Source organism: Stenella coeruleoalba, assembly GCF_951394435.1.
Source record: "Stenella coeruleoalba genome assembly, chromosome: X".
In the NCBI taxonomy this organism is placed as follows: Eukaryota; Metazoa; Chordata; class Mammalia; order Artiodactyla; family Delphinidae; genus Stenella; species Stenella coeruleoalba.
This window is the reverse complement of record NC_137152.1, coordinates 8569831-8592367: the sequence shown is the minus strand read 5'-3', so window position 1 is coordinate 8592367 and position 22537 is coordinate 8569831. Positions and strand designations below refer to the sequence as shown.

The 22537-nt window shown below is 44.0% G+C and overlaps 1 protein-coding gene across 9 annotated transcripts in view; it reads left to right on the top strand.

The window, feature by feature from the left end:
* The window catches only part of ARHGAP6 (Rho GTPase activating protein 6), a 552843-nt gene that overhangs the window by 522304 nt on the left and 8002 nt on the right, over positions 1-22537 (top strand). For all 9 annotated transcript variants that reach the window (XM_079911254.1, XM_079911256.1, XM_079911259.1 and 6 more), the window contains 2 exons: positions 252-431; positions 13865-13962. In XM_079911254.1, coding sequence (XP_079767380.1) covers positions 252-431; positions 13865-13962 — 278 coding nt within the window. The remainder of the gene's footprint in view (positions 1-251; positions 432-13864; positions 13963-22537) is intronic.

Genomic DNA, 22537 nt, shown 5'->3' with positions numbered 1-22537 from the left:
GTACCAGTTTCACAAAAGTAACAGTTATAAAATTTTACTCAGTATGCTATTGAGATGAGCACTGAGCTTTGAGCTTCAATTCAAGATATGAAGCAAAAGGAAAATGATGATGCTTTTCATGGATTCTGACAGAGATGATGTAGCCCTTGCAGAAAAAAGAGAGAAAGTCAAAAGGTTATATTGATTATTGAACCACCTGGCATTTTGAAAAGCAAAAATCACAACAGTCCTTGTGTCCTCTGCTTCTATAGGTCACTGGGAACAAAATGACATCTCTAAACTTGGCCACCATATTTGGACCCAACCTGCTGCACAAGCAGAAGTCGTCAGACAAGGAATTCTCGGTCCAGAGTTCAGCCCGGGCTGAAGAGAGCACAGCCATCATTGCCGTGGTGCAGAAAATGATTGAAAATTATGAAGCCCTGTTCATGGTAAGTGGCCCTTCTTTGGCAAGACATCTCAGTCAACTGCCTGTTGATTGCCTCGTGGTGGCATAAGGAAACTCAGGCACAGCACAACTTAGGTCCATAGTGCTGGTCATTAGCTGAATTCACTGGAAGCCAGGCTGTTAATAGAGATTTACATACCTACGATGTCACTGTAAGTTTGTGATTCCATGTTTAAACAAACATATCCAAATTATACATTTCATTTTGTTGTCCCCTAAACAATGGTCATGTTTTGGAATCATTTAATTCTTTGTATAGCAGTGTCCTTGCCCCCCAAACTGATAAAACTCTTCTTTTCGGAACTCTACGTGGCCCTCGTGAATTCACGTATTTCTAACCATCCTCAGCAGTAGCACCTCCTCCAAGGTCAATCTGGACGTTTTGTGTCCTGCACGAAGCTTTACCTGTCTTTCCTTTGTCCTTCTTGCGTCACCTTGCCGTGTCACTTCTCTGTCCCTTGAACCCTGTTACTGTTCCTATTGATGTTTACCATATCCAACATTGTGTTGAAGTCATTTTTGACCATTTCCCCTGGTAGATCATAAGCGCGTTTAAAACACAGGCTGTGCCCTTGTTATCTCCTCTCTGTATCCTCTGTACACTTTTGGAAGGCCCTCCATCTGACAGGCACTCAGTAAATACTTTTTTGATTTGTATTGAATTACCAGTTCCTGTTTTCCTTCAAAAAACTGCATTGCTTGCTCCAACTTCCCTCGGATCATTAGAACAAATGCCAACTCTCTTCTACGTCTATTCACCACTCGTATTGCATGTCAAAATTTACAGGAACTTTCTCCATGATTCTTCTCCCGTTTCTCTTTTGAATTTACAAATGCTCGCCATAAATCTTACCTATTCCACTAGAGCCTTTTGTGGCTTCTTCAACCAAGTATGGTAGTTCCCTCTTTTGAATTTCCTTAATATTTTGTCTGTATTTATCAAATGCCTTGCATTAGATTTATTTCCATCCTTGTCTTATATCAGTTATTTTTTGTGCATTTGAGAGCCAGTAGTTTCGAATATCTGCCCTCTCTGTCTCACCTTTGTGATCATGACCAAGTAATTCAATATTCCATAAGCATCAATTTCAGCTTTTGTGAAATGGGAAAAAATTAAAATCTGACCCGTTTCCTGGGGTGGTTCCCAGAATCATTTGATATGCAAAAGCATTCTGCAAACTGCAAAATTCTATGCAAATGTTAATTAATAACTGTATTAGTTGGGCAACACAAGTTGGCTCAGATCTTAGTACTTCAGCACAACAGACATAAGTATCTTATTCACATAAAGTTTAATCAGATGTTTAGCGGACAGCGTTCCAGGTGGCGATTTAGGGACCCCAGCTCCTTGCATATTGTGACTCCTCAATCCCCTGGGCCATTATGGGCCGAACCAAAAGGGACGTCCATCGTGCCCACTCCAATCCCATTGGCCAGAGCTCTGCCACAAGCCACACTTAACTGCAAGGGAAGCTGAGAAATGTATTCCTGCCGGACGCCCAGGAGGAAGTGAAAATGGGTTTCCACAATGAAAAGTTCACTGAGGTAGAATGGTGTCCTGCTCCTCTTTGAGTATCCGAGGCACTGCCCATGTGTTGCATGCAGTAAGCTCTCAAAAAAAAGTGGAAATTTTCATGAACTCTATATAAATTTCACCCTTCAGCCACAATCCTCGTGATTAATTACATATTTGGATGAATCAGATGTCTGAATTTTTCAACATTTTCATCAAGTTTTAAGTCGTGTATCATCTTGCCAAGTAGTCTTGGCATACTACATGCTCTCTAGATTCTTTTTTAAGACAAAATAATACGTCTTGTCAATCTTAATTGCATTCTCTAAATTCTGTATTCTAAGCAGAGTTCTTTACGTGAAACCAAACCATCAGGCGTTTCTTTCCACCTCAGACACTAACGCATCTCTTCCTGGCCTCCTTGAAAGTCCAGTTGCTGCCGTTTGAGCTGTGCCATTCCTCTCCTTCCAGTTCCTGCTGCCTGGATTATTAAGAACAGCAGAAGAACATCAATACTCCATCTTTTCCAGCGTTTTCCACATCTGATCTTTGTTTGCCATTCCCTGTAGAGACCGACACCGAGATTCTCTTGGGTAATAGCTTATTTGTGTTCCCCAGTTGTGATCTATACTTGTCAGCGAAGCCTTCCCTGGTCACCTTGTCTAAAATCCAGCCCCCTACCACACCACCACCATACACACACATCCTCACTTCCTATTCCCTTTCCCTGCCTCTTCTTCTTAGCAGTTACCATTACCAATAAGGGTTTTACTAATTTCTCTTGTTTGTGTTTCCCCATTAGAATGCGAGCTCCCTGACAGGGTGAATTTTTGCTCATTTCCACCTAACTTCCTTCCTTCCTTCCTTCCTTCCGTCCGTCCGTCCGTCTTTGTTTCTGTGCGAGGGCTTTCTCTAGTTGTGGCGAGCGGGGGCCCCTCTTCATCGCGGTGCACGGGCCTCTCACTATCGCGGCCTCTCTTGTTGCGGAGCACAGGCTCCAGATGCGCAGGTTCAGTAATTGTGGCTCACGGGCCCAGTTGCTCCGCGGCATGTGGGATCCTCCCAGACCAGGGCTCGAACCCGTGTCCCCTGCATCGGCAGGCAGATTCTCAACCACTGCGCCACCAGGGAAGCCCCACCTAACTTTCTTTACTGCATTACCCCTATGCCTGGTACATGGTAGAAACACAAGAAATATTGGTCGAATTAATGAATGACTCAGTGGTAGCTCTGTGACGTATGATTTCCATATTACTAATCCTTACTCCTTATACTTGTGAAAAGGTTTAGGCATGGAGGAATTAAGGATACCTTTCTCAGAGTAAGTTAACCATTAACGTAAGCATTCTTGATCTCCTTAGACAGATTATGAGAATTATGTGTTGAGGAAAGGGACAAGGAAGTAGGAGGAGAGGTAGGACAAAGATCCCAAGCCTGTGTCAATAAAAAGAAAACTGGGGGCTTCCCTGGTGGCGCAGTGGTTGAGAGTCCGCCTGCCGATGTAGGGGACGCGGGTTCGCACCCCGGTCCGGGAAGATCCCACATGCCGCGGAGCGGCTGGGCCCGTGAGCCATGGCCGCTGAGCCTGCGCGTCCGGAGCCTGTGCTCCGCAACGGGAGAGGCCACAACAGTGAGAGGCCCGCGTACCGCAAAAAAAAAAAAAAAGAAAAGAAAACTGGCTCTGGAACCAGAAAACTTTGCTATAGTCCTATCTTTACTATACATTAGCTGTGTGACCTCATCTTCTTAGATTTCCATTTCTTTAGTTATCAAAGGACTAGGTTAGAATGGTAACCAAGATCCCTTCTAGTTCTAAAATCTGCATGGTTCTATGCCCTAGACCTAGCTTCATCTCTTTTTTTTAATTAATCACATCACTTTGTAGATTCTTTCGGCATATTTGGCATTTCAGAATCTAATTTGTTATACCAAAGCTGGTGGCTGGTTGGCAAAGTGGGTCTGTGTGGATGGACAAAAATTCAATCATGTAGATAGCTGTTTCATTTTGTTTTGTTTTAAGAAGCTTTCAGAATTAGCACAGTAATTCCAAACAAGGAAGGATGAAGCTAGACAGGACCTGATGGTTAAAGGTGGTTAGCAATTGTGCTGTTTCACAGTCCTTGGAAGGGTTTACAAGCTCAGAGAGGGAGGCGTCGCTTCCCATTGGCATCAGAAAGGGAAACTTGTTAGAAAAGGTGGCTGTGAGTTTGTCCTTGAAGGCAGAATGCATCCTAGAAGCAGCGATTCCATTGAAGAACTGATGCCACAGAGGCCTGGCAGGGACCCAAAGCTTGTTCTGAGTGTTATAATGTCCTTCATTTCCGTATGTTGGACTGCCTCTCCCAAGTGGCCAGTATCCGAGTTAATGGGAAAGGACAGAAAAGAACCTGGCTTGGTCCCATAATACAGAAAAGATAACCAGATTTAGAGGCTCACACACAGTTCGAGAGTGTGGCTAGGACAGTCTTTTTACCGGTTGTTTGCTTTTCAGGCACTGGGTTAGAAATCCTAGAGCTGGAAAAAGGTCATGATAACAGCCATCATGATCACTCTAGCGAGAGACCAAGGCAGCAGATCATAACCGCGGTTCACCAACGTGAACATGCAACAGTTGCAAGAAAAATTTGTCAGACATTCAGATTCCTGGGCTGCACTCTAGAGAATCAAACGTAGTAGCACTGAGCTGGGGCTCAGAACGGTGCACTTTCTAATGAATACCTCCAGGGCATTCTGATAGTTTCCTAACCACATCTTGGGAAACTCCCAAGATGGTGGGAAGACCGTGAGCTTTGGAATCAGCTCCCAGAATTCAAATCTCTGCTCAGCCATGTATTTGCTACATGATCTTGGCCCTATGCTTACCTTCCCTAAGTCTTCATTTTTTCTGTTGAAAACAAAAATGAGATGAAGCTTTACAGGATCATTTTGAGAATTAGAAATGACATCCTAAGGCACTTAGGACAGGAACTGACATATACTAGGGGCTCCAAAGAGAGAGAGAGAGAGAGAGAGAGAGAGAGAGAGAGAGATCACTGCTATTATTGTAAGAAATTGATCAGGTGCCTGCCCTATCAAAGCACCTCCCGGTGTCACCTTCGCAGTAAAACCTACCCTCACCACGCTGTGTAACACTGCGACCTACTCCCACACATATATACTCCTAGCCTTTGTTCTTCTCTTTCTTTTAGCTCTAGCGCTTATCACCTTCAGCTCACTGTGTATTTATTTATTATGCTTGTTGAAACCTAATAGAATGCAAACTTTATGAAGGCAGGGATTTTTGTTTGTTTTATTCACTGATGGCAACAGCACCCGGAAAGTACTTGGCAGGAAATGGGTGCTCGGTAAGTATTTGTTACAAAAACACACTGCGATAATGCATTGCTAGAGAAAAATGCATTTTTGTTGTTTGTTTGTTTGTTTTGGGTTTGCTGCCCATACTCCTTAGATTCCCCCAAACTGTAAATCAGACCGTCCATTTCTGATATCAACAACTATCTAAAAATTGGAAAACATAAAGTGATGCTCTCTCTGGGAACACTGGAAATAAAAGAGAAGAATCATGCATACGTAGAAATGGTCAGTGTTATCACCATGAGGCAGAAAGCGTTCACCGACTCAATCATGAACACATTAATTGTTGTGAAAGTTGTGGCTTCTGTAATTGATGTCGGAAATGCCAGAGAAAATGCATCGTGGCTCTCAGAATTACTAAGAGCTTCAGAGCGGAGTGGAGAAAACAGTCAGCTCGGTCTCAGGGCTGATACTACTAGGCCTTCTTTTTTGGAGAGAGGGAAAGAGGAGAAGGCACCGCCCTTGTGGGCTGATGGAAAGTGCCTGCTGTGGAGGCGTGGGAACGCCAGCGCGTTCCCACCCTGCTGATTGGTCAGCCTGAGCTGGGGATCAGCACAGCGCACATGGGAAATTTCGAATGAGAAGTACTGGGAGCAAGGGTCAGAGGCTGTGATGAGGGCTCCAAGCTCAGAAGCCAGGCTTTGCTCTGTGTTCTCTTCTTTCCCGGCACAAATTACATTTTCTTAAAACTTCTCTCACGTGCCAAGTCAAAAGGAGTCAAGCAGTAATCCAGGGCATCGAACAAGAGACCACCCCCATCCAGATAATTATATACGATTTCCATTTCCCTTTTTATATAACCACTGCTTTTAAAATAACCACTGTCTGTGTGCCAGGGGTCCGGCTAGTCATTATGTCCATCATCAGCTCATTCGCAACTGCACCACCATTGCACCAGGAGCAAGCCAGGGTCGTTCGCCTAAGTGATGCGGCAACTGAGTGAATTATTTCTACGGTGTGATGCCTCCCCTCACCAAAGATGAGGTGCTTTAATGTGACGTCTCAGATATGGAATTCATTTGGCTGGGGATGGGCGGGGGAGAGTATTTTAACCAGTTTGAAAATGGCGCGGAAAGGGGACCTTCAACAGCATTAATCCCTCTGGACTGATCATAACACCGACCCGCTTGATGTCCAGGCCAGCAGATGGCTGTGAGAGCCTGCTCACCTTGTCCCTGTCTGTAGTGACAGAATGCTTGCACTGTAGGTGACACACGCAGGTGGAGAGGGGCAGCAGCTCTTCACCTTCCTCGAGTCATCCCCCATCACAGCTCCACGAGTCCTGGGCTCTTCGACTATATTTGTTCAATAATGCGCCCCGACTGCCAAAAACGCTGCCTCGCATGTGTCAGGCACGTGAGAAAAATTTCTTGAACTTAACGCATTCTGGCCCTTTAAATGCACTGAGACCTCCTTATATAATATTAAGCCACCCTCCACCCCAGAGCTACACAAAAGTTCTAGGCTGGGCCTGCGCATGTGTGAGCTTTTGCTCCCATAAATAGCCAGTGATTTCTCTCGGTGTGTTTGTTAGCTCAAAAAAAATATCATCATGACTTCCAATGATATTTACTTCTGCTGGGGACTGTTAGAGTTTTGAATGCAAAGCATTCTTCTTGGTTCAGTGCCAAGTGGTGGACTGCTGTGAAACACCTACCCAAGTACAGTACAGTAGGATCGGGTCCTGGGAAGTGCTCTTTCAGATGCCCTTAGTGGTTTGTTATGGTGACTTAGTAAAGGGAGAAAAGTCAAACCATTTTTCACTCTCTCTGGTTTATGGAATAAAATACATCATAGCAGTTATACCCTAGGCAATCATTCAAGGTTTCATTTTTAATTTGGTAGGGTGGATTTTAATTGTGACAGTTTTATTCCTTCATGTGTGCAGTGTTTACATTTTTTCTCTGAAGCAGGACGGTCCAAAGTTCTTTTGAGTTTTGAGATAGCATTATCCTTTGAAGGAATATAGGAAAATCGAAGGAGTTGAGTCTCCAGATAAAAACAACCATAAATGGTACCGTTAGAAATTATCTAAAGTTACTAAATAGTTGACTAAAACACAGTAGATTTTTTTTAACATCTTTACTGGAGTATAATTGCTTTACAATGGTGTGTTAGTTTCTGCTGTATAACAAAGTGAATCAGCTATACGTATACATATATTCCCATTTCTCCTCCCTCTTGTGTCTCCCTCCCACCCTCCCTATCCCACCCCTCTAGGTGGACACAAAGCACCGAGCTGATCTCCCTGTGCCATGAAACGCAGTAGAGATTTTGATTAGAAACAATAAATTGTAAGGGAAGAAGCCCTTTGGGATGGGTTTGGTTCCTTCATTTAAATGTCCAGAATTGGTTGATTAAAAAAAGTAATGTGTTTTTCACAGTCCTACGCCTTAGTTTTCATTTCACTATATACGAAATTCCAGAAGAAAAAAATCTTGATTATTGAGTCGTACTTTTCATTTTTAGAGTTTTTCTGTTAATGGAAACAGTAGTTTAAGAACTTGTTAGAAAAATTCTGGTGCGCCTCAGTTGGGGAAGGAAATTTATCTTCCAACTCTAGAAATGAGTAGCAAGGAAATTTTGCTGGAGCCTGACATTGGTACTACTTATAAGTAGAGAGAAGCATCTAGACAAAGGCAACATAACCAGTGTACACCATGAAGACCAATAATTCTGGGTTATTTTTTATTATTATTTGTAGCCATTCCAGCAACATTTATTCAGCATCCATTGCGTAGAAGGCAGCACCCTACCCTGTGTTCTGGAAGCGTATAAAATTGAGTGAGTGAGTGAGTGGGCGAAAGGGCGTGGATATGCAGGTAGGAGTTTCAACTGCAAGGTGGAGAACAATCAACTATAGGTGGTGGCAAACATCAGGATTTATTATCTCACATAATAGGAAGTCTGGGGGCACGATTTTAGCGGCTCACTCGCACTTATGCTCTCTCTGGTCCGCCATCTTTAGCTGCAAGAGACCACAGCCATTTCCAGCACCTCGTGCAGCCATTATCACATCCAGTCCCAAAGAGAGATGTTTTCTCTCCTGCATCTCTTGTCAATATGGAGGAGAACCTTTTCCAGAAGCTTCTATAAGACCCCCCCCCCTTAGGGTACCTTGGCCAGGATTGGCTCATATGATCTTGGCCTAGCTGTGAAGGAGGCCAGCTGACAGAGAACTGCAACCTTAGGACCCTCTCTCAGTTCCAGGTGGTCAATTCAGATAATCCCTGCCTTCTGATGATGTGACCAGCCCAAAGACTTGAGGTCTGGCACAGGAGAAAAAGCCAAAATGGAGAAGCTACACAGAGTCTGGCTTCAAGACCATTGCAGTTGAGGGGCCAAGAGGTCGTACACTGTAACTCTAGAAATCAAGGGGTGGTCAAGAACGGAGACATACCGAGAGGAAATCCCATAACTTAGTTACCCACCAGAAGTGTTAGGCAAAAGAGAAGAATGATGTTTCTTTGCAAGCACACAGGATAAAAGGTGGAAATCAATGGCTGTTAGTCAAGAAAGAAATCTCAGAACAAACATCGACCATCTCCAAGTTATCTGCTTTTATTATTTTAAGTGTTTAACTTATTATTTTGTCTATTTCCAATAAAATCTGTAATTCTAAAGTCCTTTGCAACTAGTCAGGTACTTTCAAATTTGTTAGCCCTTTTGATCCCCATAACATCTCCATAAAGGCAAAGGGGATAGATAGGATATGCCCGGATTTTCAGATTCAGGAATAGGATCCTAAAGAAGCTGGTCGACGTGTCCAAGTTTATATTAATTATAAGCAGCAGAGCCAAAACGCGACCTCGGGAACTATCGATTCTTGGTCAGATATTCTTTCAACAGCATCCTAATTACTGAAAAGGAATGCGTATGTCAGTGGCCTGCGTGGATATTTCTTCTTACTTACTGTAAGCTGGTGTTTCTATTCGGCTCATTCCCCTGACTTTAGTTTCTCTATTAAGTATCTAAATTAATAGAAAATGAATGCTCATCCAATTGAACTGAGCCAGTAGTTTGAAATTTTTATTAAATAATAGGAAATGAAATGTGCAAACGTGGACAGAGATGACAGGAATTATTGGGAAGACAGCACTGGATGCTGTAGTGTGAATATTAAAAGTCAGTTCCAGGCATCGTTTCAAATTCTCTACCTTCATTTTCCCACTGGTTCCAATTTTCGGAACCATTCCTTTATTAAAAAACAAAAACAAATGTGGTTTTATCATATGAATTTTGGAAGCTGCCTTAAATCAAAGCGGGCTATAAATAAGCTAATTAAAGTAATGGATTACGCACACTGTAGTCAGTCTTGCATAATGCATAGGAAAATATTATCTACTCTTCCTGCAACACATGGGTCCACATTTTTAAGCTCTATTTTTTCACTTATTTGCAAATAGTGTCTCCAAGCCAAAACGGTGTCGTGAGTCTTTCGAAAAGAAACTGTAGATAGGTTTATAGCACTGACCCTTTCTATTTGCATTTGTTACCAAGTAAAGGTCACACACGCTCCAGAAAATAAGCCTCAGGAATTATAATTGGTTGGGAATAAAGCCTGGCTGAATGAGTAAAAACTCTGAATTGCAGAAATGATGCTATTTCTGCAAAACTTCATGGCAAGTTATTTTCCAATAATGATCCTTCCTCTAACCTATTCTAATAATGTATCTGAGTTGATAAGTTAGCATTAGACACACCATATACTCTCAGAGAACTAATAGTGTGACATGTGCACCGCTCTGAAGGCCGTGCAGTCCAGTTGTTTATTCTTAGTGGGGATGGATCGGTGCTTGGAGCAAAACCTTGTATTACATGTCTAAGCACAGGAAATTTTAAACCAACTGGACAAAAATAGAAATAGTCTTCCTAATTTGCTCATGGAAGATTCTTTTTAAAAAATTCAATATATACATTTTTGGCCTATATTATTTTTTGCTTTGGTGTTCATTTTGTTTTTAATGAGTTCTCTCTCTCTCTTCTCATTTGCACCCTTTGAATATTACTTTTGGAAAAACTGATGTAATCAAGTGTATCTGTTGGGTCATGTTGTTTGTCAAAATTAGCAGTCTTTTTATTTATTTAATGTATTCAATATAGTAAGAGAACAATCTCTCAGCCTGGACCTAAAAGTCCTGCCCCTTCTCTTCTCCTTCCATTCTCATTCCCAGGCCGTTGCATTTGGTCACAGAGCTTTAAATACCATCTATATGTGTCCCCCAAATCTCTATGTTCAGCCCAGGACTCCCCTTTAACCCCAGATCTTTATTTCCAATCACGTACTAGATCTTTCCTCCATTTGGATGTCTCACAGGCCTCTCAGTCTTACACCAAAGCCACAGCCCTAATCTTGACCCCCAGCCTTGACCCTCCTCGCCCTGCAGCTTCTCTACATCAGTTACCAGCAACCCCATCCTTCCCGGTGCCTAGGCCCCAAACGTTGAAGTCATTCTCTCTTCTTCTTCCTCTCCCACTCCCTCTCCCTCTTCCTTCTCTCTCTCCATCCAGTCAGTTAGCTAATGCTATCGTCTACTGTCTCCAGGATCCGGATATTTCTCATCCGCTCACCATGCTGGCTCGGCCCCCCATCATCTCTCTTCTGGATGTATCGACAGCCCCATCTGCACTCCTGGCTTCACCCCTTGCTTCCCTACAGTCTCCTAGCGACTCAGCAGCCAGAGTGATGACAAGTCATGTTAGTCCTCTGCTCAAAACTTCCGGTGGCTCCCCACCCACTTAGACTGACAGCAGAAGTCATTATCATGCAGTAAGACTGCACAACATCTGGCCTTGGTTACCTGACCTATACTTCCTACCGCTTCCCTTCTTCCTCTCACTCTGTTCCAACCTCACTGGCCTCCAAACTGCTCCTGATTCAACATCTTGCTAATTCTTTCTTCCTTCTGCTCGGAATGAGTTTCTCCAATTCCTTCATCTGCTAAATTGTCAGTTTCTCTGACAGTCCTATTTAAATTGCACCCCCGGCCCAGGATTCGTCACTGCCCTTCTTTGCTTTCCCTTTCTCCATGGGATCCATGCTATGTTTTCTGTTCATTTGTTTCATGCCAGTCTCCCCATATTCACTGTCAGCTTCAAGGAGACATAGATTCCCGTCTGCTGGGTTTGCCGCTGGATCCCAGCATCCCGTGCCTGGCGCTCAGTAAGCACTCACCAAATATTTATGTAACGAATTAAAGGAATGAGGTGGGGAAAGGTCAGAGTGAGAAGCACAGCGCTACTGAGGTCGCGGGTGTGTGAGGATGACTGCTAGGGGAGAAGATGAGAAATACAGATGGAGGCAAGTAAGCGGCTTTGATCAAAAGGGGTTTGGATCAAGTGTCTTGATCAGAGCATTCTGACAACCACATAGAGGAGAAATGTGATGTACAACTTGAAGGAAATAGTACACAAGTTAGCAAGCTGTTGTATCAAAGCCTCATCAAGGATATATCTTTCTTTTCAACTAAAAGCTCAAACCAGCTTAAGGAATTTGGGGGCTCACACAGCTGAACAATCTAGAGCAGATGTGGCTTCAGGTGCAGCTTTACCTAGGACTCAAGTGATGTCACGAGAGCCCTTTACTTTCTCTCCACTGCTTGGAATGGTTTCTTCAGTCTCGGCACAAGCCTCAGGCCCTGTATCCTGTCCCTCTGAAGCCTCTGGGAAATTCTCACAGCTTTTCATTGCTTCTAATGCAGTCACATGCTCATCGCTCAGGCAACCACGGTAGTCTGGGAGTGGAATGATCATTGACTTAGGCTAGGTCACACCTCACCCTCCAGCTGGAGGTTGGAGAGCAGTTAGTTCTCCAGAGGGAACTTGGGCTATGACTGTTATAAGAAGAGGGAAATGAAGGCTGGTAATGGCCAACAGATGACCACTCCAAACGGGTAATGAACACTCAAACCTGGATCATTGCAGTTGGAATGGGAAAGAGAGGTAAGAAGTAACAGGCATCACGGAGATGAAATCAAGTAGATCTCCCAGCTCCGAACAGGGAGGGAAAAGGACACAGAGAAGCTTGAATCCAGCCCAGATTTTGAGCTTGTGTGACTAGGGTTTGGCAATGTCATTAATGACGATTCAGAATGAAGTAGGAAGAATAGATTTATGAAAGGAAGAAAGCATTTTGTTGCTTTTTCATCCCCGTTTTTGTTAATAAAATTGCGTCCAGCTTCTTAGAGCTCAGGAAGAATTGAGTTCTGCAAGAGGCAGAAGGCCATTCTTCCACCAACACTCGTTCTTAGAAGACGTGTCGCCACAGTATTTAAGGGTCTTGTCTCCAAGCCCACATGTGAGAGAATCAGACTGAACGTGTATTTTCCCTCAACAGTTGGAATTTCCTGTGGTTGAGCTACCAGCATCTACAGAGTAGAAAGCCACTGGAGCCGAGTTCAGTCTTTTCTCCCAGAAAAAACTTCTACGTGAGTGATTTAGGATTGTAAGGTCATCTTCTAATGCACTGAGGATTAGGCTTAGAGAAACACATGAAGCTCATCTATAACAGTCTAGTGAATGCCTCATCAAATTATGAAGCAAGAAACTTTTTTTTTTTTTTTTTTGCGCGGGCCTCTCACTGCTGTGGCCTCTCCCGTTGAGGAGCACAGGCTCCGGATGCGCAGGCCCAGCGGCCATGGCTCACGGGCCCAGCCACTCTGCGGCATGTGGGATCTTCCCGGACCGGGGCACGAACCCGCGTCGCCTGCATCGGCAGGCGGACTCTCAACCACTGCGCCACCAGGGAAGCCCAGCAAGAAACTTTTAATTGTTGATAGACCAGGAGGCAAGAAAGGAGTGAAGGCCGGCACTGAATGACAAAGTGGCACGTGCAAACGTAGTAGTCAACATTTTTTTTGAGTGTTTTCTAGTTGCCAGGTGCTTTTCTAAGTTCTCAACATGTAGTAAGTCCTTTACTCACCACGTCAGCCCTTTGTGGTGAGTACTCTTATTATCTCTAGTTTACAGTTGAGGGCGCTGAGACCTGGAAACGTCATATACCTTGCCAGAATTCCCACACCCAGCAAGTGGAACTGGGACTCAAATACAAGCAGTCTCCGGCTCCAGGGCCCGTCCTCGATAAACTGATCCTATGTTCCAGAACTGCCCAAGACAGTCCTAACTTACGCCTGTTGTCTTGGCATAGTTCTAAATATGAACTCTAGAAAGTGTCCCCATTTGGACAGTAAATTACGAACACCGTTCCTCTTAACCGCAATATTTTGCTTATTGAAAGCCGAGAAAATGGAGTCTGAGCAACAGAGGTACCCAAGTGGTTAGGCTGTGTCTCCGGTCGCAAGTGGTGTGACAGTTCACCCCACTTGAATTGAATTGACTATTGAATATGACTATTTGGTAATCATCCAGTTTGTCCTAAGAATGAAACTGGCTGTATGGGTTGGTGTAGGTTTGGTTTTAACCAAGAGATCACTCTGTTTTCTTACAACTTTTAAGGCACCCTTTTATATGCTGTCGTCAAGTTGCCAGTGACTGTAGTTCGCCTCCTTCTGGAGTGGTTTTATTTACGCCTCAGCATTTGGCCCCTGCAGGTTCCCCCGGATCTCCAGAATGAAGTACTGATGAGCCTGTTAGAGACCGATCCCGATGTTGTGGACTATTTACTCAGAAGAAAGGCCTCCCAATCTTCGTGAGTATGCCAGTTTTTCCATCTTCTAAAGCCGCCTTGGGGATTTCTATTTTCATTTCCAAAGAATTAGAAAAGTTTACATAACTCCACGCAGGGTGACTTGAGTGGAATTTTGGTGACTTCCTGGCAAATCTGATCGATCCACCTAAACAGAAAATGCTTGTCTTACCAATGCACTTATCAAACTAGAAACTGCTTTATGGGATTTTTCTGTTTTCAGTTTTCTTTTTCTAGCCCCTTGCGGTCCTTTTGACTGTGTTTACTGGAAAAAAAAAAAAAAAAACCTACTAAATCGCACTGGCAGGAAGCTCAGGAACTGACAGCGATGTGCATCAGTGATTCCACTTCTAGAATCCTAAATACTGTGCTTAGGGGCCCCTAAGGCTGCGCCTGGATGCGTCTTACGTGTGTAACTTACCAACGGGACAGATGCATTAGCAAACCACAAGACAGGCCTCAGCCGAGGCCTCGGTACCCATGAAATTAGAGATGCTCACCCTCCTAACTCTCCCGCTCTTTCTAGCTAGCATCCTTTTGAGAAAAACGCAATGCATGCCGGTATACACAAGCACCCGTGTTTGCAGTGAGGGAAATACAAGCCTTGCAGTAGGCTACGGTTAGCCACCATTTTTCCCCCAAAGGAGAAGCACTGAATTTTCCCCTTAGTCAGATTTTATGATTTATGTTAACCATTTGCTCTAGAGGCAGAGTGTATGGGGGTGAACTTTAACAAAGCTAGTTACGGGGATAATATTGCGGCATGAACCAGGAGTGATGTTGCCACCATGACACCAAACCTTAAATTTGTGACAGGAAACATTGTTTCCTTCGTGAAAGTATCATCTTATGCTGTGCTTGTTAATCTACTGAATTTCAACAATTCTAAGACACATTTTCCCCCATGTTTTATCAGCTCTGAAATTGAGGTTAATCTTATAATCAGCGACGTGTCTTAAATTACTTCATAGCATTTTTCCCCTCTGAGTCATACATAAAATACTGTCATGGTATGTCTTATTCAATGGTATCTCAGAAACGTGGACACGCGTTAAATTGTTCTTTTGTATTGATGTCGAACGTGATGTACTAATTTTCATTTAAAACTATTTCAGGTATGTAAAAATTACATTCTTTAGAGAAATTTGGTGGAAAGGAATTGCACATTGTTTTGCTCCATGTCCTGTAGAACAGGGAAGAATTTTTAAGGGGATTGTCCTTTCAAGAGCAGTTTTAAAAATCCATTTCTGTGCCAATCATTATCAAGATAAGTTCTGCTTCAAGTAAGGCGTTCTGCCAGGATTCAAACCCTAAGAGCCACGAGGGAATAAAAATGTATTCAGACTGTATACACGGGCTGGTATTTCATGGTCTTGCGTTTCATATCAGAGAATTGGGCTCGCTTAAAATGTTCCTAGATTCCTATCATCAAGGTGGAGATTCTAATTTAAACAAACAAAGGACTTTTCTTCATAGGAGATCTTGTGTCACCGGACTTTAAAGGAACTCACTTATTTCCCTCGCCTGTGCAAGAGAACAGACATGGCAGCCTTTCTCTTTGTGAATCCCTCGTTAAGCTGCCTTTAAAACACTTCTCTGTGGGAAAGGTAGAAAACACACACCTAAAAAAGCCACTGATTTTTGACTTATCGAATTTCTGCTTTTATGTGACATTTAAAAATATATGAATATTATACTTTGAAGAATAGATGTTAGAAGTTATTTTGATGTGGTTTTCAATACGCTCTTTACATGTAAATGCCAGGAAGTGAGCCTTTCTTTCTCTACTCTTAGGAAAAGGAGGAAGCGTACATGTTAAGCCCATCCCAAACTGTACAATGGTGCAGCGTCTTCTGTTCCCTGTCCCTATAGGAATAAGAATTGTAAGGCCTAGGCAAGCTGACGCTACACCACGATCTTAGGTGAGTGTCAGGGCTTCCAGAAAAGGAAGGTAAGCTCACAGGAGCACTGGAGATGTCGCAGACTAGCAGTACCGAACAGAAAACATTTGGAGGAGACTTTGGCAGTGAGGAGAAGCGAGTGTTTGGTTGTTTTCCTCTAGGTACAGGTCAGGTAGCAGCCCAGAAGGTCGATGATGCTACCATGAAGTGAAAATCCGTACATTAGTAAATAAATATTTATTTTTAGCGGCCTCTTGAGGCTTGAAACGTCCTAACCCTCGCGCTGTAGGTAGTCTCTTCGTGCTTGAAAGGTGCGCTTCTCAAACTTCGCTATGCATCCAGGTGACCAGGAGATCTTGTTAAAATGTTCTTTCTGAATCAGTAGGTCTAGGGGAGGGAGTCTGAGAAACTGCATTTCTAACAAGCTCCCCCCCCAGATGATGCTGTGATGCTGCTGGGCCATGATCCAGACTTTGAGTAGCAAAAGCTTAAAATCTCAAGGCATATTCTTTTCTTCTCTCAGTATTTATTTTATTGAAGTGTAGTTGATTTACAATGTTTTGTTCATTTCTGCTGCACAGCAGTGCCTCATTTATACATACAGATGTACGTTCATTTTTGATATTCTTTTCCATGATGGTTTATCACAGGATACTGAATATAGTTCCCTGTGCTCTGCAGTAGGACCTCGTTGTTTATCCCTTCTCTGTATAAATGCGTACATCTTTAAGGACTTGCAGACTTGTCGAAGGAGGCCTACAAGGGTGAAGATGATACGTGCTGAGCCCCGGGTTCTCAGCCTTGCCTCCCGTTCGAATCACTTGGGGAGCTTGAAGAACAGCTCCGCCTGGGCACCCCCCCCCCCAGAGATTTGGATTCATTTATTCCGGGGTGCAGTCTGGACACTGGGATTTTTAAAAGCTCCCCTGTGTTTCTCACAAGCAGCCAGGCTAAGAACTGACAGCTGAGCGCTGCCCCATTAGCTACTACGTATTTACTGTCATCCGGGGACTTGAGGTAGGTGATTTGTTACATGCCAAAGGGGTCTTTGTGTTGACAAAGAAGGGAACCAGCGCTCCAGACCATAGATCCACGTGGAGTTTCGATATCTTCTGAGAAGAGCACGGATTTGCAGGGAACTTTGTAGGCTGGAGAGGTTGTCAATAGGCCTGGATGTTTGGGGAGCTTGAATCAGGGCCTGGTCATAAAAGTAAATATGTCAGCTGGCTGGGGACACGATAAAGAGGCCAGCACAGAGGGCAGAAGCCCTTAAATAGCAGCGGTGCTTAAATCAAGAAGCAGCGGCAAAGAATTACAGTGATGATAGATCATGGTAACGACAGAATACAGTGGTGACAAATGATAGTACCCCCAATGCCAGACAGTGCCGGCCACACTGACATGTCAATTATCCATCAATAGCACACCCTTCTGTGATACAACGTGCCGGTTATGAGCTTCGGATTCAGAGCCACATTGCCTGAGTCCAAATTCCAGTTCCACTGCGATTAGCTGTGCGGTCTTGGGTAAAGAAATTCATCTCTCTCTGTCTCAGTTTCCTCATCTGTAAACTAGAGATAAAAAGTCACACTAACTTTATGGAGTTGTTCTGCTATTAGAAAATAGAATCTGGTTTTTAGATAAATGCTTAGTACTTGTTAGTGATCATTATCACATTGCTTAGAATTCCACCATTCTGTTCATTTACAACTACTTACCAAAAACTCGGCTGTCACTAGATTCTACCTTGCTGTCCATGAGATAGCAACCTATGAAGGCAATATGGCGCGAGAGAACCCATCCACGTTAAGTTGTGGCACTGTCTTGAAAGGCAAAGCTCACCTGATATGATTGGCATCAGGATGATGGCGTAGTTCTGGAACAGACAGAGGGGTGAGGGTGAAAGGCACTGAAGTTGGGAACATGACCTGCTCGCACCAGGCCAGGTAGATTTCTGAAGGGACTGGAAGCGATTGCGTTTGCAGGTCATGAGGTCGAGAATCTGGATAAGCTGTGGCGCAATGGGAATGGACAGAATTCTTGTTCCGAAGACCTTATTTAGTGAAAACTCAGCTACGAGGGCTATAAAAGGTAAGCATGGAAAGGATTTGCAGGAAGACCACAGAGTGGGAAGCAACAGTAGCTTCTAAAATGAACATCATAAGTGCAGTGATATGCACGAGCTGCCTCATTTTTCTCTTCCAACCCTTTGATTTTTTTTCCTGAAGCTTCTGTTCTTTGCCATCAGTTCACATACCTAAATAAGGTTTTAGATTCCTGTGCCCCACGTGGGAACTGCACAAGATTTTATCTGGAGTGGACAAGTAAGTTTTCAAAAGAGTGTCAAACCAAGAACGAGAACATATTCATCAAAATTTCTGTTTTGAAAGATGAAACATTTAGTGATATTTGGGAATTTAATGTTTTGATTTGAGTCTTTTCCCTTCTTTATGTGCGACAACAGAATTGGGGGAGTGAGAGTAGGATTCAGTATTTTTTTCTTGTGCTTGTCTACTTACATTTTTGGCTTCAACTAAAATGGAATGCCAAGAGGAGATTAGAAGAGATTTATCTCACTAACAATGAAAGACTTCCAGTTTTTTAATTGCTTGTCTGGTATATTTATTAGAATTATGTGCTCTTTTCTTCAGAGATACTTAAAATAGACCCTCCCCCTTGATTTAGGGTTGTAAGGTAATAGGGGATGAGAATGGAGTCAAAGAGGACAAAGTATGTTAAAACGCAGGCATTTGCAACAGAACAGAAGTACATTATCCCGGCAGGGCAGGGACTAGGGTGAGGGGAGTGAGGTGCAGATTTTAAGGGTGTGTTAAAACGGTCATCAAAATGAACAATATTGAAGTGTAGTATTTTTTAAAAATCAAAGTGAACACCAAAAATCTCTGATGAGCAACATATCAAAAAATTTTAGAAGACCTGGGCGAATTCTAACGTCCAGGATGCTGGCTTTATGTCCTGGTGGGAGTTTGGATCCAGGTCAGCGTCTCTTTGGAGCAGGGTGCATTTGTCCCTAGGATTCTGCATCAGGGATGCTTTGCAGAACTGAGCACGATGAATGTGAAAATCGTCCATAAGTCCAGAGCTACTGTGGCAGTGGATTCCTTTCCTGGTACCGTTAATAGTGTCCGAGATGGTTATGTGCTTTGAGTTCCAGCAGACTGAGGTTTACCCGTTCATGGCTAAGCCAAGCATGAAGCCGATGCAAGTTCGAAATCCCCAAAGGTGTTCCTCACTGGGGTTGCTCAGTGAGGGGCTGGGCTGGCCGCTTCCGGTGATTGAACCGGAGTTTTCCGTTTATCCACAGAACAAGTTCTGTGCCTCCGGCTGCAGTACAGGCCTGCCCACAGTACCCTGCCAGCGTGTTTACACCCTGACCTGGAGGGACCAGCTAAGGGTGAGAAAGTGATTCGCTCTCCACGTCCATCTCATGCTTGTTTGGTTGGCCGAGACCGGCCATGCATGCTGTGGATGGTCCCGGGGCTTTCAGGTCTCACGGGAAAGCTCTCCATTCATGGAAGCAACCCCATGTCAACTGGCAGTGTATCCATCCGCTCAAATCCATGAAATTCCGAGACATAGAAAGAGGGAGCATTTTGTGCTTCTAAACGATTTCTCATCCAGTGAATCACTGGTTAGGATAAATAGTTTAGATAAATGCATGAATATTTTATTGCCTTTACTCGGAGTGTTGAATTCAAATTGTCTTCCTAGAGTAGAATCATTTCAGAGGCAAATCTTAGAGGAGACGTCGGTGGTTGCTTGTCTCATTGTCCAGAGGGAGGGTCCTGGATTTGTTTCCGATTGATTTAATGATAAAGCAATGGAATGACACGAAAACATTTTAAAACTCCGAACTGCCGATGTTATAGTGAGAGTTCTGAGGAGTTTTATTTTGTTTACTAATTGGTGGGCTGTCGTGTGGAAAGACGGTTCTTGGGCGTGGGCTCTTAGGCACATTTGGCCACCATCTTACTGACCTCTGCCGAGAAAATAAAATGAAAAATAGGAAATACTTTAAACATATAAAAGGGCCCACCAACTCTAAGCATAAAACAAGCGTTTTACTGTTGATTTTTAATCATTTTGAATAGTATTTATGAAACAAGTTTTAGGAGTCTCGACCCCTAATGCCGGGACTGCTAGAAAGACATGTCATTTTGATATCTCCTCATTTCTTTGGCTCGTCTCTAGACTTGTGATCAGAAACAAGGAGAGTTGTTAACGGTAGCTTAGTCCAATTTCTGCCACAGAACGGACTCTGTATAAATAGCAACTTTTGTGCTTCTCTCAGGCCAAGGGGTTACTTCCCATGAGTGTACATACCACAGGCTGTTTGCGATGGGCACTCAATCAGTTTCCGCTGCCACGGGCCAGTACGCGGGCTGGGAAAAGAGGCATCACCTCTCGTGGGGTGTCCCCACCTGCCCGTGTCCCTGGCTGTGACCCCAGCCACCCTGAGGAGGTTCGTGGTCCGTGTCTGCTTCATTCACCTCTACCTCCAGCGATTAGCTCTAGCCACGTCCTGCAGTTTCTCCCCTGATTGGGGCCGCAGCTGTGGTGACTTTGGTGGGTGGACTTAGGAGCATGACACAGAGGAGCGGAGAAAGGCAGGTTGGCCCCTCCTGCCCCGCCTCCCCTTAACACGTTCTGAGCCATCACCAAACGACGTTCGGTTATCCGGATCCTGCAGGACCACCACATTTAACCCCCGCTGCCACTATCTGTGGTTTCCCTCCTGATTTGACTCTTGCTAGATCCATAGCTCACGGTCACATCTGTGGGTTGAGGGAAGGCAGGTAGGTTTGGTATCTGGGGTTCCCAAACTTCCCCAAGCATCAGAATTACCTGGTGGGCTCTTAAAGCCCTGCCCCCAGAGGTTCCCTTTCAGTCGGCCAAGCCAGCTTCATGGGCTGAACCCCGTACTCAGAAGGAGCACCCATTTGGCTTAGTGATCTGCTCTCACCATCTTGAAATTCTAATCATTTTTTTAATCTTAGGGCCCCGCATGTTCATTTTGCCCTGGGCCCTGCATATGGTGGCCAGTCCTGTCAGGAGGTCCAGAATGGAGCTTGAGAATTTGCATTTCCAACAAGTAATGCATTTCCCAGGTGATAGCGATGCGGCCGCATCAGAACCACTGAGTGAGGTTTTGCAGAGTCAGCCCAAAGGACAGAGGAAGAGGACAGTGGCTTTCCACCTCTCCCCCGCCACCTCACCTCTGCTGGACCAGATCCCATCACAGCCATGATCATGGAGGAGAAAACAATGTGACAGCTTCAGTTATTTTTGTTATTGCCGTTATTGTTCTCTGTTTTGTTTTAACCAAACTGAATGCTCTCATGAAGCATGCTGCCTTTTTAATACCCCCAGCGACATGGACTTGATTTCCCTGTCTGTACGCCAGTCCAAAAACAATGTATTGAAGCAGCTCGCAAAAATATATAAAGTGGAACAATATCATAGTAAGTAACTTGAAAGGCCAGGGAAAGGAAAGCAGTGGAAAGAGTGATAAGGTAAGCTGAAGTTGGGGTGTGAAACACACAAAGACTTCACACAAGCTCCAATACGCCAACTCGAGTGGAGCCCCAATTCCTCAGAGCCTTTTAGCGGTCATTGCAAAGAGAGATACATTCTTTATTTCATGACCCGTGTTTCTATGTGGAGAAATAATTTTTACCTCCAAGTAGGTAAAAATAACCTGCTTGCCTGGGAGAAACCCAAATGTCCCTAGTACTGAGACGTTCAAGAAATGTCTTTCATGAGGTGTTTTTCTTTATGCACATAACTGTCGGCTGAATCTGCAACTTATAATACTTTGCTTAATATATGCTCTTCTATATGTTTTGTAAGACAGAAGAGCCAGCTATGAGACCGAACTATTGTGGTCTCCATGAGCTACAATACGACCTTTCCAAAACTTTCCTCCTATTGTAAAGGGACCAAAAAGCATTCGAAGCCCTGATGGTTATTTTGTTTTGGCAAGTGAATTGACTTGACTCTCTTTAAAACAGCCCATAAAATAAGGCTTTATGTGCCCACTCTTATCGATATAACACTATGACTTATTCTTGCCGAGTAGACATAAGACATTTTCATTAATGAACGGAAAAATGCCAACTAAACAGGGAAAACAACTGAAATTAGCCCAGCAATTTGATATCTAGCCCTGGTCAGAACATAGGACCCTGATTCTGAGCTGAGCTCTGTGTTGCTACCCATTCAGCACGTTCGTATTTTTCTCATTTTCATAGTAAAGCGTCCTCGGCGAGAGTCGAACCCCATGACGACAGACAAGTGTCCGTTTGGTTTGTTTTGTGTCCCCTCCACTAGAATTAGGGAGGGTTCCCCCTTTAATTAAATGGTGGAGGTTAAATCGTTTTCTTCCCCCACTTCCCAGCAGGAGTAGTAAGTTCCTTTTATTTTTCCTTCATTCACTGGAGGCCTAAAGTTTCGTGGTTGTCCTCTGGCTCTTTCCCATAAGGTTATCGGTCATCGGTTTAAACAGGAGGCAAGGAAAGGACTGTTTATTCCATGTGGGTAAGAAATTCCCTCAGCTGCCTCGGTGACAGGGACAGCATGACACAGCTGCTGAGATGCTTTCCCCTGGCACTACCCCCTGCTGGAGACCACCGTGAAGCTAGACCCCCTGAGAGCGT